Source organism: Protopterus annectens, chromosome 2.part0, assembly GCF_019279795.1.
Source record: "Protopterus annectens isolate FY-2018-M chromosome 2.part0, PAN1.0, whole genome shotgun sequence".
Classification (NCBI taxonomy): Eukaryota; Metazoa; Chordata; order Ceratodontiformes; family Protopteridae; genus Protopterus; species Protopterus annectens.
Genome location: NC_056728.1, coordinates 931,060,741 through 931,076,438, shown reverse-complemented (window position 1 = coordinate 931,076,438; position 15,698 = coordinate 931,060,741). Strand labels below are relative to the sequence as shown.

The 15,698-nt window shown below is 33.1% G+C and overlaps 1 protein-coding gene across 6 annotated transcripts in view; it reads left to right on the top strand.

Annotated features, from left to right (window-relative positions):
• ENOPH1 (enolase-phosphatase 1) overlaps positions 1-14,192 on the top strand; it is a 661,653-nt gene extending 647,461 nt beyond the window's left edge. For all 6 annotated transcript variants that reach the window (XM_044061192.1, XM_044061187.1, XM_044061190.1 and 3 more), the window contains 2 exons: positions 11,437-11,560; positions 13,976-14,192. In XM_044061192.1, coding sequence (XP_043917127.1) covers positions 11,437-11,560; positions 13,976-14,118 — 267 coding nt within the window. In that variant the 3' untranslated portion in view covers positions 14,119-14,192. The remainder of the gene's footprint in view (positions 1-11,436; positions 11,561-13,975) is intronic.
• Positions 14,193-15,698: the final 1,506 nt, after the last annotated feature.

Genomic DNA, 15,698 nt, shown 5'->3' with positions numbered 1-15,698 from the left:
TAACAGTGATATAGACAGTATTTACAATGAACCCTTTATTATAATGCACTGTAGACATTATTAACACAGCCTTTTATACATTTTGAGTCCCTTATACTTTTCCATCTGGTAAGGACAACCACACTATCCCACAGTACACATATATGTATTGTATGCAGTAGCAGTTGTACTGTACTTACACTAATAAAAACAGTCCCTGAAACCAACTTTTCCATTTTCCATTGAGGTTTATTTACAAGAATGAATATAAAAATACTTTCTTGCAGAAGGTATGGGGAGGGGGGCAGAGGCCCAAAAATGGGAACAATTTTTAAATATTGCTCTTACAAGCTTAGACAGTTGATAGACTAACAGTATTTGTGTTAACATGAATTTTCTGAAGGTCATGAAGTCTGAAACTTAAATGAATGTCATTATTTTCTGTCTTCAAGTCTTTAATGACTTTGCAGTGATTTGTCAGAAAACCACAATTTTATGAAAAACTGACCCGAAATATGAAGCAATAATCTGGAAATTCTGCAAAAATTTGTAAACTTGAGAAATATGCAGGAAGGGGTAATTCCATTTGTTTCCCATCTGGAGGGCATCAGCTGCTATCCCTTTTTCAGGTTTCAGGAACACCTTCCAGACTGTCTTTGTCCTTCACATATATCTCCTCTTCAGAACTCTTGATCTGGAGGTCAGGATACATGCCTAGACGCAGCTGCTCCTTATTAGTTGTCATGAATAGCTGTCTGTCTCTGGTTTCCCTGCCTGCTTACCTGTCTGCTTCAGGTCTAGAAACCCTGCATTTTTCCCTTCCATGATACTACATTTGGTAGAGTTGGCCCATTTCAGTGTACAGATAGGAATTACAACCCACAGTATGTAGTCTACCTTCCAGGATCAGCAGTCACTCTGCTACACTGTGTGTGTGTGTGTGTGTGTGTGTGTGTGTGTGTGTGTGTGTGTGTGTGTGTGTGTGTGTGTGTGTGTGTGTGTGTAGAAATTTTTTTACAAATGGGAAAAGTTTGTTTGTTACTATACTGTGTATAGAAAGGAAAGGGCTATCAGTGCTGCAGGAAAACTGTATTTTCTATTCTGGCAGTCAGACTATGAGATGCAGGTTTGACATTTTCTTCTTTTTCCAAGATCAGATGATTTAACTTTTCAGGTGTTCATATATGTAACAAGAACTGTAAAAAGAAAAGTGTACCTATGAACAAAGGAAGGTAGTGTGTGCTGCCAGGCACTTTGTCACAGAAGGGGACTGTGCCAGCCCCATTTATCTAATAGTATAGCATGCATTGCAGAAGGTCAATCTCCTCCTTATTGCTTTCCAGAGAATTAACTCCTTCCAGATGAATGGCCACTGTGTTGACTAGTTTCCTTGCATAAGTCTTAAAAAGAACAGCATGGACAACAAATAACCTTTATCAGAACTGTGTTGCTTGCATCTCCACGTTTAAAGTACCTAATGTTTTTGTGTTTACCATTACGGCGTAAGTCAGAGATATTGCTCTTTATGAATAAGGTGGTACAGTATTAGCTAGACAAAGAAATAATTAATTTTCTTTGATGGGGTACCATAACAGTAAATAATAACATTTGTGTTAATTGCCATAACTTGCTTAATGCTGGCTAGTGCATACCAACCTTGGATCCATGGAATGTTGGTGTAAGGTTAATGGAATGCCTCATAGAGCCAGAAGACTGCAAAAAAATTGCCTCAGGATGAAGCATGGTGGTGGAAAATTACTGTTAAAGGGGAATCTGCTCAAAGATATACTGTTAAGGTAAGTATACTTGTCCAAATTGCGAATTTAGACGTTTGCTAATGGATAACCCAGGGTCACATATATATGATCATTAAACAACGTGCCTTTGATATTCATTTTTTTTAAGAAAATTTTTATTAATTTACAATATTTAATCTATATATATATATATATATATATATATATATGTGTGTGTGTACACACACACACAGAAATGAATTTATTCAACATCACATACTGTTTTATAATCTTAGGAATACATAGAACTATCAAAGTCTTATACAGTTAACACATTAAGAGTTTTGGTATTTCACTAACAACATTTCAAGCATATCCTAACTGCTAAAAGTCTTAGTATGATTTATAGTGTGATGCCCACCATTGCTACAAATATGTAATGGCCACCAATATGTAAAGTCCCCAAGCTGGTGCAGTAGTCAAGGAGTCTGAATTCTCACCTCTGACACCGGAGAGTGACTTACACTTGGAATACCAATGGATACACTCAGTATTTCCAGATGCAGACCTCTCTGCATCAAGTACAATTTCCCTTAAGAGCACATAGGGAACACACTCCGCCCAGGGTCTAGACTACTCTATATCCATCTCCCTAGTAAGACTCTACATTGGTAAAGCTGTAGGGTTAGATCCTCAGCCAAGTCATGCAGCCCCCTTTCTGTAAACCCAGTGCTTGTGTCCATGCCCAACGTAGCTGACACACACACACACACACACACACACACACACACACACACACACACACACACACACACACACATATCTGGGAAAGGCTGGTGCAGGTTTACTAGCTATGCCCCCTTCTGCCCAGACTATAAGGTAGTTATCACCACCAGCAGACACTCAACAGTCAGCTACTCTAAGGCCCTTAACATGGGGTGTCCAATTATGGCTTGTAATATTAAAACTAATACAAAGGGCACTAGTTGACCATGATGGCTTGGCCTTCTGGAGTGGCCCACACAGTGTCACCAAATAAATATAAGTACTCTCAAAGGTTAGATACTTTTTACAAGGACCAGCCACAGTAAAAGTTTTAAATATATTTAATAATTAATAAAAGAGCCGGAAAATACTGAATGCATATTCACAATAAACCAGAGTTCAGATCACAGGAAATATTAAAAAGAACATTGATGGACAGACTCCTACAAATAAAGTAAAACACTCTGTAAACTAAGCTTCACTATATTCCTGACTAAATCTAAGATAATTTACTGTTCCCTAATAACTAACTTTTGCAAGGCAAGATGAAATATGTGAGCAGTCTTTCTAGTCAGGCCCCCAAACAGAATACTCAATTTTCTGAGATCTCTGTTTGTAATATCTAAACTATAATTTCCAAGAGGGCTGACAGAATGACCTCATCTGGTCACCTGACACTAGGCTGTCACAGTTTTCCCCTTTGAAGATGAGACAGGAATTTAACATAGATGGCTACAACACATCTAAATGTTTATGACATTGCCTGGGGCTTCCTCTATTTTTACTGAGCTAATGGAGAAAGGCATTTTCCCAAACCTAGCATCTCCAGTTCTATTCAATACTGTGAGGTGCCATTTTAATGGTTTAACAGCTCATTTACATTTCCCTTATTTTTCTTAAAGTAAGTTAGCTGGTTAACCCCTGCTATGCCAGTATCCTCTATTAAAACATATGAAATTAATTCAGTTACAATAATACATATACATTTCTTTTCATTCTAGCAGGGTGCACTTTTGTTGCATTTTAACACAAGCAAACTTTACAAATACATTTTCAGCACAAGCATTGGTATAAATCAGTTTGATATGCAAATGACATACAGTTCTAATACATTTGTAACACAAACATCCTGTATAAATCAATTTGATATTCAATGAACATATAATTCTTTACAAAACTCCAGCTGGCTGTCCTGGCACTTGCCCATATCATCATATATAGATCATGTTCTGATCACTTCTTTTTTTAATTTTACATAGTATCGCTGTTAAATGTACAAGTTCATTGAATGTAGGAACTGAATTTGATTTCTATTTTTTTTTTCTTGTAATAACTTTTCTAGCTGCTGCCAGGAGACTCCACAACATTTTTGTTTCTTTTTTTACAGATAAAGGAAGTAGGACATTCAATAGTATTATTGATCTAGTTAAAGAAAAATTATCATATTATAACCCCTTAAAAAAACATAATTATATCTTCTCAGTATACATTTAATTTTTCACAATCTATAAACATGTGTCCAGTCAGCTTTTACATCTTTACTACATCTCCAGCATACTGAAGAAGTCATTTTACTAAACTTAGAGATGTTATAGAGAGTAGTAAATATTCTATGTACATATTTCCACATAAAAACTTTCCTGATTTAAGTAAAGTTTTATTCTTGCCATCTATTGAGTCACTCAGTCAATTACTATCTAAAAAGTTCCAGAATTTTGCATCAAAATTATTATTGTACTACTATTAAATGTTTAAATGATTATTTTGGAAAAATCAAAATTAAAAAAATAGATATTATTATTATTATTATTGTTATTATTATTATTATTATTATTATTATTACTTATAATTAACTTACATTACTTGAACAGGCTTCCTTTGTAGGTCAGTCTACCCGCGATGATAGCATTCATATAATAAGAGAATAGTGTTCTGTTTCTCTTCACTGATATCATCTACAAAGTCATTTAATTTCTTACTGATGGATAATATTAACAGGTTAACCGATTCGTCCAACTTATACTCTTTCATTAAATATTCTGGTGACTTAGCTTCTGCTTTTTCAAAGCAATTGGACCATAATAATAATCCATACCTTTTTAGTAAATTCATTTTAACATTGTTCTGAGTTTCCTTAATTATAGAGGTGTGTGCAGTGGGAAAGTACAACAGTTTCCATTTTGATATTAATGGAGTTTTAAAAACATATTTCTTAACTGTTTTAAGAATTGATTTCATATATGCAGAGTCTAAAGACTGAAATGAATTTCCTTCTAAGGTAAATTTTAGTAACCAAATGAAAGGATTGTTACATATTTCTAATATATCATATTTGACAAATTGTAAGAATTTAGTAAAATCTGCTCTTGGATGGTTTTCCATTGACTAGTGTAAGTTGAGTCTATCCAGAGTATAACAGAGTTAAAATTTGCAGCAATAGAATAAGAGTCTATATCTGGCAAGCTAATACCACCATACTCCCATAATCTTATAATTATTGGCTTTTTAGGATACCATACGAATGAAGTTAACATTTTTCACTTTCTTTAAAAGTTTTTTTTATTAGGTATTAAAGCTATTTATATAATATTGAGTAATATAATCATTTTAATAAGTGCTAACCTATCCTCAAAAGTAAAAAAAAAAAAACAACATGCATTCTATTTTTAATAAGTGACACTTTTTCAATTATTTTTCAAAATTATTAATATTACATCTTAGTAATTTTTTATTCCTAAATATTTTAGTTATTTTTCATTCCCAATTATTTATTTTGTATTTATTTGTATTTTGTTAACTGGGAAAGTCCATTGGGCCATAGTGAGCCATTTTTCAGTGGAGGCCCAGGTTCAAGTACATACAAAATATATTGGCAGTTAATACAGTTATGTGGAGAAAAGCTCCAAGTACATACAGAATATATTGGGAGTTAAGACAAATTATTAAAACAAAAAATTGTTGCGAAAACAATCACTGAGATATTTCATTTTTTACACAGAATAATTAAGAGACGGAGAGGGTTTTAAGGTGAGGAGGAGGAGACAAGGCCAGAGAAGAACAGTAGTGTAAAGCTTAGAGCTTAAGAAGTGGAGAGTTTTTTAATTATATTATTAAATTATATTTATATTTATCTTTAAACATACTATTTATTAATAGTTTAATAGTAAAAAAAGAGGGAGGATTTCTAATCTTCTCATATTGGTACTGTAAACTCTGTAACTGTGCCTGTGATATATATGATCCAGCAATTGTCAGTGGATGAGTGTAACTGTGTTTTGTAACGCAATTGTCAATGTATATTTTTACTTTGGAGCTTTTTTCCCCGGGCCTCAGCAGAAAATGGGCTTCCACCCAGATGGACTATCCCGGTAAACAAATGTAAAATAAATAAATTGATTTAACACTAAAGTTTCAGTTTTATTATTAAATGTCAGCAGTAATGCTTCCTGAAACTTTTCAGTCTCTTCATCTATTTATTTAATTGAATAATTTAAATCACCTATAGTTAGAAAAATATCATCTGCAAAAAGCTGTATTTTAGATTGGCAGTCATTGCTACTTATACTATTAGCTAAGGGTTCAATAACTAATGCAAGTAGTAAGGGACACCATGGCTTTGTGCCTTTGTTTAAAGTGAATCCTTGAGAAATGTAAGATCCAGTTTTAACATATGAAGTCTCTATATAGTTTTTTTTAATATTCCAGTAAATTATTCAGAAATGCAAATGCTTCTAAAGTTTTAAACAAGTAGTTATGATCTACAGAATCAAAAGCTCTGTTGATATCTACTCTAGTTAAGGCCAATTTCTTGTTCGTTCCTTTTGCTAAATCTAAGATAGTTGCTACCCATTTTATATTATCATATATCGATCTATTGACTATAAATCCTGTTTGATCTTTATTAATTAATGTACCTACTGTATCTCTTAATCTTAGGTTGAAGTTGGAAGTAAATAATTTAATAATGAAATAAGGATATACGAGGAAACTAACTTATCCTTTCCTCTGTCACTATCTTAATGTTCTACATTTTTTGAAGTCTTCTTTCTACAGATTTAACTACTAAAACTCATGAACAAAAAAAAGTAATCAACTGCAACTGTATATATTACTAATAAAACACAACCTACCATGGATACCAACGTTACTAGTTTGTCTGTGAAATAGGCAAACTATGATGCTATCTTTCTACCTACATACCTTAAATTTCATCAGAAAGCTAGCCAAAAGCTACATTGACTTAAAAATAATTAAAATATTATATTCAAGTTAAAAATAATGAGACTACTTATTTAGTTATATATTTTGCCATTTAAAACTATTCCCCTATTACTACATAAAAGTTTAATAATCCACTTCTGTTAGTCACAAATATTAAATAATCCAACAAATTGTGTACTATGTACCTTTTTATGTAATAGTACCATAAATTATCCATTAAATATTCCTAAATTATTCTCTCATTCAACCATAATTATAACTAAATCTCTAAATATATACAGGGGATATAAAAAGTGTCCACACCCCTGTTAAAATGCCAGGTTTTTGTGATATAAAAAAATGAGACCACAATAAATAATTTCAAAACTTTTCCCAGCTTTAATGTGACCTATAACCTGTACAATTCATTTGAAAAACAAAAACATCTGTTAGGGGAAAAATATAAAAAGTAAAACACATACAATAAGCTAGTTGCATAAGTGTGCACACCCTTAAACTAATACTTTGCTGAAGCACCTTTTGATTTAATTACAACATTCAGTCTTCTTGGGTAGGATTTTATCAGCATGGCACATCTTGACTTGGCAGTATTTGCCCACTCTTCCTTGCAAAAGCTCTCCAAATCTGTCAGATTGCGAGGGCATCTCTTGTGCACAGCACTCTTGAAAAAATTACTTTACTTTCTGTCAAAATGGATGTACTGATTCAGCAATTTAACACTCAAATTTCAACTCTGACTTATGAAATGAGTTATTTCAAGTAGTTTTAGTGACTGTAATAACATACAATATGCAAACAGCTTCAAAGTTCACATGACCAACCTTCAAATGTCTGCTTTCAGGATATTTTCAAAGATTTTTATTTGATTTTCTATGCAAATTATATGAGATCTTGTACATTCACATTTCTGCCGTATACAAGTATAAGTGATACATAGCTTTCTTATAAGCAGTTTGTTATTTAAATATATATTTTCTGTCTTATTTGCCCACTAATATTGTACCTTATTCTATATAGCATGTATTTCTAAAATCTCCCATCAAATAGCCTTTTAATCATCAGCTCACCTTTAGAGATTAGTATATATATATATATATATATATATATATATATATATATATATATAAAACAATCTTACATAGTAGATATTTCATTCCTTGTATATATGCATATTATTCATAATATGTTTACTCTTCTTATTAATTACAATATTGCAAGCAATCTTGACTATATATAAAAAATATCCTGACATTAGAATTTGATTACTGCATGTGAAAATAACAACTTAAAGCACACAGCAGCTGTTAATTTATAAGTTTCTCATTATTCTTAATTCTTTTAAAGTGTTCTAATCAGTAGCAAACATCTAACTTTATTTCTTTTTATTAGTATGTACAGTTAGAGTTAATAACACTACAGCATAAGCTATTAACATTCAGCAAAATATAAGCAAATTATATATCAGTAACAGCTCAGTATAAAACATTACTATAGTTTTTGTTTTACCAATTCTTCACTTCTAAGAAAAGAAAAAAATGTTATTTTGAGTAAATTTCTCACATATATACTTGAAAATCAAAAGAAAAGGAAAGTTCCTTTCTGTTTTCAAAGACATCAGTGAAGAATTTGACTTTGATTTTCTTCAGAACTAGAACAGCTCAAGGTGGGAAGCAAGGCAAGCAAAAATCCTTGATTCTCACACAACTGGAACATTTTTTGTTCTCAAGTTTAAATGTTACTTGATTCATAAATGACCCATGAAAAGAATGTGTTACACAGGAACAAAGAAAACAAGATCACCAGCACTTTAACACTTCTGATTAGCATATTGCTTAGATCTGACATTCAGTGAACCCGGCAGTGTACATACTAAGCAAAGTTAAACAAATTAATTCTTAACTTGTGTAGTCTTAAAGTTACCAGTTTTATTACTTATAATTTAATGACATTATCTTACAGGAAGTATTTATTTAACATTTATAAATACATTTATAAGTTTAGTTAAATGAACTATATTAAATATTTCAATATAAAGTGGTAAAACTAACCATTTATATTCCTTAGTATGAAACATGTTTTAGCTTAAAATATAAATATATACTTACATATCTTTTGAAGTTTAGTCTCTAATACAAACCTTTTACTTAAAGGGTAAATCTATTGTTTCATAAAATAAAAGTCCTGCAATGAGAGAATAAAAGTCACTTGTTTTAAACTTTTTTAATTTTAGAAGCAGTTTTCCAGGAATACAGCTCACTCTGTCTCTTGAGGGGTATAATGTTACAATCCATTTCTTCCGTATTATTAAGGATTACACTTTTGTTATCAAAAGTGGATGCCCCTAACAATGTGTCAAATATTTTAGTTCCTTCAGAAAGAAATAATTTGATATTTGCAGGAAACACAAAATTGGCTTTAAGATTGTTCTTTTTAAGTTCCTTGATCAGTGGTAAGCACAATTTTCTTTTACCCTTTACTTTACTGGAATAGTTATTGTCAAATCTGACTACATGTTCACCAGTTTTAATAGGTGGACTGGACCATGCTATTTTTAATATTTGATCTTTTTCTAAGTTAGACATAAACTTAATTATAATGGAACATGGTGGTGAATTTTCCTTTTTCGAAGGTGCTCACAGAGCTCTATATGCCCTTTCAATTCCAAAAGATAAAGTTTCAGGCAATTTAATGTTTTATGTAGTCAAGCTGTTGTAAAGTTTATTGTATTGTTTCCCCTCATACTTTTCAGCTATGCTATAAATTCTGATGTTGTTTTGTCTCCGTATTTGTTGGTTGTTTTATTTTGCCTCTGTTTATTTTCTAAATCATCAACTTTATCTATGAACCAGTTATTTTGTTTTAAAATAAATTCAGTCTAATACTAACCTTCAGTTATTCTCCTTTTATGATCATCTAAAGCTTCTTCCATAGTGCTGATTTCTGTACTTTGTTGTTTCATAGGAATTTCTAAATGTTCCACCTTCTTTCTAGTTTCTTCTTTTAAACTTTCTATTTTGGTATCCATTTTAAGTAATATGTCCTGCATACTGGGTATTAGTGACTTGACTGCGGTGGTGGTGCCGCAGTAGTGTTGTCGCCTCACAGTAAGACGTTGTCCTGTTCGATTCTCAACTAGAACATCTTCTGTGTGGAGACATGCTTGAATGGGCATACCTTCGTTGAAGGTTGTGCGTCAGGGCTGGCAACTTGGCACATAAAAATCTACTGCCAATCATTGGCGGAAGGGAGTCCTGCTGTGATGACCCCTAACCGGGAAAAGCCAAAAGACACAAACAAACTAGGTATTAGTGACTTGATGTCTTTTTTTAAGACAAGAATCCTGAGTACCATTTCTTGAGTAACTCATGTTGAAGTCTCTCTTCTCTTAACCAAGCAGTTGAAATTCTGACAGTAAAATTACAGCTTTTGAAGCTATAAATCTTTTCTCTGTTAGTGAATAAAATTAATGAACATGTACCTCCAAATTTTAATTTTTTGATTATATTTTCTGTCATAGAATTCACCGGTTGCTACTCTCAGCCATTGTGGCCATGCCCCTACTATCTGTGATATTCTTGAAAAGTTCTAGGCTCTCATCACCTTGTATGGTAATTTATTAAAGAATCCCAATGCCTCCTAACCCTGTAATGGAAGAAGGAACACTTAATATTCATTCTTATTTGAGATATTTTAATGAACAAATTGCTGTTCCTAGTAGGAGCATTATGATTGCTGAAAGAAATTCCCAAGGTGACCACCATGACTTTATTTCTTGGGCATTTGTATGATAATTTAATCTACTCTTGGAAGTCTATACCAAATAGAATACAAGTACAAATGTTCATGTCACCTTTTGTCAGTCATCTAAGTTGTGGTATCTTTCGTGTAGTAAGGTTCACATATGTAGCATGAGGTATTGCTGGGTTTTGACTTAACTTAGTAAGTTTTATTACTGTGTTGATTAATTTTCAGTGTAAACACCGATGCTACATTTCATGATGCTCTTCCTTTATAGTGTACTGTCTTTACTGGTTACTGCTTGTTGGTAGGCATCACAGGTGTTTGAAACGTAGCAGTTTAAACTTGTTTGATAACACATTTGCACAGATGATCAAACTTTGAAATGTATCTCTTAGAAGTACTGAGTACATTCATTTGTGCAAAGCAGCTTTATGTTTTGCTACAGTTTTCTTACAATTGCTGAATTTTATACATATATATATATATATATATATATATATATATATATATATATATATATTTTTTTTTTTTTAAAGAGGGTAATCCCTCTTATTCTTCCATCGCTCAGATGTTATTCTTACTCCCGGGATTGTGGCGTTTCAGAGAAACAGCTAAATGCATTTGTTGTTGTGTACATTTGTGATTTGTATTGCTTTCAGAGTGATAATGTTTAAGTTTGGGAGTAGTAGGTAGATGGGGGTCAGTTCCCTGCAAACATCTGTATTTAACTGTATTAATGTTACTAGTTGTTGTTATAGGAAGAATGCATCAGTGATTTGTCATTTTACACTGGCAGTTTGTGTTTCCTACTTTGTGTTTTTGTTTCAGGAAAAAATGGTATGGATTTTGTGGAATTTAAGGATATGAATCTATACTATGCATATTTGAAACAACTACAATTCCCACATGAATACTTTAATTTTCTCTACTGCTACAAGTGTTGTGAATAAGCTTTAGATAATTAGTTAAGAACTGTAATCTTCTTCCATTTTAGCTTTTTGATGGCCATTTTGATACTCAAACTGGGCAGAAGGTAGAAAGTGAAAGTTACAGAAAGATTGCCCAAGTGATTGGCTGCTCTGTAAACAATATTCTATTTCTCACAGATGTCACCAAAGGTAATACTTTATTTTGTTTCAGAGTTTGTTATGTACTGTTACATGATATTTTGTCCATAATGTATTTTTTCCATTTTTCAGTGTCATTTAATAATCACTTAATTTGACCGTCCCATGAACAGCTTTTTTTTTTTTTTTTTTTTTTTTTAGCAAGAATGGGCTGGAAAGCAAAGTCTTGCATAGGCAAAAGTGAACATAGGACTAGATTACCAGATGTGTTATGAAAAACTAAAGTAAGATAGATTACCAGATGTGTGATGAAAAACTGAAGTAATCTAGATTACCAGATGTGTGATGAAAAACTGAAGTAAGGTTACGTTATGGTTTTAAATATCCTTAAAATTGAAATGTGAAAGCTAAAAGGCATAAACATAAGGTTGGTACTGTGTGTTCCTAATGCCGACACAATGTGAAGTTATACAAAGCAATTTTGGAAAGCATTAATCTGGTGCCATGAGTTAGTTGGCAGGGAAATATGATGTTAGTGTTAGTGTTAGTGTTAGTTTAGGTGGAAGAAAAATTATTTGCAAAGCAAAAGCACACAACTAATGAGGAAATTTAACATCATAGTGCAAGGAAGACTGTAAAGAAGTCAACATACTTTGTAAAATCTGTTTGATCTGTCCCATATCTTGGGTTCACTAAGAGCAACGTCTTTTTCACCTGGTTGTAGTTAATGTGAATGGCCAAAGTACTGTTCTGAGTCTCAGGAGATCAAGATAATCCAAGTGCTGTTGGAATAAGAAAGTATGTTTGGTACAGATGTATAAAAGTTTAGTGTACAGTCTGGATAACAGTGTGTGCAAGAAAAATTAAGATGGGTAACTGGTTTCCAATGCTGATGACTCTCTTCTAATTGATGAAAATGTAAAACGGCATAACTGTCTTTGTAGTTTTTGCATCTTATCAGCATTAATGGTAAAAAACAAAAATCCCGTTGAAGTGAGACTATACTTTAATCAGTGACACAGAACATTCCCAAAAAAGCAGACTCTGAAGGCCATGGATAAGATTCTGGTAGTTTAATCATTTGTTTTATTTTATTATTTGTTATTTCAGTAGTTCTGAAGTAGGCCATTAGCTTTTTTTTACTTTGTTTGTAAATGGTGTATATAATGATTAAAAAAGAACATTTAAAGAAATAGACATATTTGAAATTCTTGCACTTAAACATATTTAGCCAGAAATGTGCTAGTAATTTTAGGGAGACAGGAATGTAACATTTTGGCTGTAAAACTAAAAAGCATGGATTTAGTCATCTCTGTAGAACACAGTAATAAAAGCTTTACTTGTATCTCAGTTGACCTTGGTTTTAGTAGTGAATGTTGATGCCAGAGGAGTCAGCTAGGGGAATGGAGATAGATGGCAAAGGCTTTCTGACGTGCTCTGGGTAAGGGTTATATCAAGGCCTCATTGTTGAATGACACTGGTTTGAAGGAAGGTACAGTAGCTGTCTTTAAATGCATCAGTCCTACCAAGCATTGAACTGCGGTGCAGCTGAGTTGAGTGTGTGAAAGCGCTCACCTGGTGCCAGTATTATGTATAGGCCCTGTTTCAGAAGTGTCAAACTACAAGTGAGATGGGAAAGGTAGAACAGACACGCAATCCTCAGTGAAGATCCAAGGAGGGCAATATGGTGCAGTTAGCAAACAAAAGCTATAAAGCATGGTTAATGGGCACTAAGCCTTGTTTTAAATGCTCTATACACAGCATTAATGTTGCTGAGGAACTGTAGTGAAATATCACTACTGTTTATGTCCAGAAGAATGCATGCTTCCTTCTTACCAAGTGTAAAGGAGGTTGCAGACTCATAATGGAAGAATCTTGCAGAGAGGTAGGTTTAGTCTTTTTATTTCTTTATTATTTTTCGGGTTGTTACGAGGGAGGTCTTTTGGAGGCTGTTGATTTCTGCACATTGTATAGCTGCAGATAACTGTAGAGTAAGAGATATATTATAGGATATCTATAGCCCAACTTGAGTCAGATCTCATTTTTGTTAGTAGATTTGGCCTGGATTCAGATTTTGTAGTTGACTGGTCTAATACAGAATGTCATTTTAAATGTATACATTACAGTACAGCTACAGATAACTGCAAATTATGATGTATACATTACAGTACAGCTACAGATTACTGCAAATTATGATGTAATATCTGAAGCTTATTTGAAGAGAATCTATCTTTATAGTAGGATTGCTGTGGAGTCAGTGTTTCCATTTAGGTGTCCAGTACAAACTGCTGTGGTAATCCTGAATTGACATCTGAGTATGATTTTTGATTAAGTTATCGAGAAAGAATCACCTGCATTTTTAAAATGAATATTTTGCTATTGTAATAATTTATAAGCTGTATGTCATAATATTAATTTAAAAACTGTGGTCAAGTGGATTCCATCTCATTTTCTTATTTCCTACAGAAGCAAAAGCTGCAGAGGAAGCTGGAGTCAATGTAATGGTGGTGGTGAGACCAGGAAATATAGAGCTTACAGAGGAAGAAAGAGCTCACTATGCCCAAATAAGCTCCTTCTCTGAACTTGCGCTGTCTGCCTATGGCTCCTGACAAGAGCACAAGCACTAGAAGTCATGTCCAAGAGGGCTTAGTTTAAAACTAAATAAAAAACATATATTAAATGACGTTTAGCATGCCTGTGAGAGTTTTTCTTTTCACAGCCCTTGTCTGGTTGTTAATGTACTGTTTCTTAGTAATAAGATAATGCTAATTGCTCTTTTGCTCATCACAAATTAAGTTTGAAGATTTTTTTTGTATATTCCTAGCAGTTAATGCACGATTCGTCTTTATTTGAAGATTACAATTAGGTAATATGTTGAAATGCACATATGATACTTAACCTCTTAAGAAATATGTGCTAGTCAGGCTTTAGCACATCTTGTCATTTCCACAGCAGAACAGCTCTGTATGAGAGAAAGGTAAGTACACATAATTCTGGATGTACTGCACTTTCAACTTTTGCTTGCATATCTGAATAGTGAATATCAAAACAGAAGACTAAGCTAGCACTTGAAGGGGGAAGACATTCCCAGCACCATCATCTGTGACCCATTTATTTAAAGGCTACAGTTTCTTAGGTGTTGTGATTCCATATTGATTAGGTTTGGAGGTAAACTGTAAGAGTTTAAAGAACTAATGAATCCCTTGAAAAATCAGAGATAGACGTATGGTGTGGTTTGTTGAGACTGAGTTACCAGGAAGATGGTAAGATGTAGAGATTGACAAACTGCTGTTGAAGTTTTCAAAGTGTAACCAGTTTGTTTTGTAGATTGTTGGAGGATACTTGGGTGCTTGTTGTGCAGAGTTAGGGATACTTGTCTGATTTTTAACTTACAAGCATTCCAGGCATTTCTCACAGTATGACTCTCAACCTTTTAAAGAAATAAATGTGGAAAAAACCCACAAATAATGAGGACACAAAGGCCCCAAAAGAGAAACTTTTTAAATATTGCTCTTACAAACTTAGAAAGTTGATAGACTAGTTTTGCATTAGCATGAATTTTCTAAAGGATGTGAAGTCTGAAACTCAAATGTCTGCCTTAATTTCTGACTTCAGTCCTCAAATGATTTGCCAGTGATTTGACAAAAAAACACAGTTTTATGAGAAACAGTTCAAAAATATGAGGCAAACATCTGGACATTCTGCAAAAATCTGGTCAGTTGAGTTTTATGTCCCATAGCACAGGTTCTGATATGAAGTGCCAGTGTTTTAAGGATTCATATTTTGCCCATGTTTTTAATATGCTTTTTAAAGAATTATAGTTATTTGCACTAGTCACCAGTTATTAGCTGATAGCCGATAATTTGCTAGATCTGTTTTGAAATGGAGTGGTCACAATGCACCAGCAGTTAATGAGATGTTCTGTTGCTAGACTGAAAACAAATGTTTGTACTGGGTCATTAATGATATCTGCCATTGTGCCTGTTTTTTCATGAGCTAAGATCTTTACTCACTCATAGTAACTAGTTAAATGATCTAGGCTTGGGTTCTGTTGTGGTCAAAAGCAGATGTGGCAATTATTTCCCCTATAACAGTACTCAGCCAGTTAACACTGACAAGGTGTATCAAATATATGTAGTGGGGCATACGTCACAGGTTAACATTATCAGCTGAGATTGCTGTGAATGAA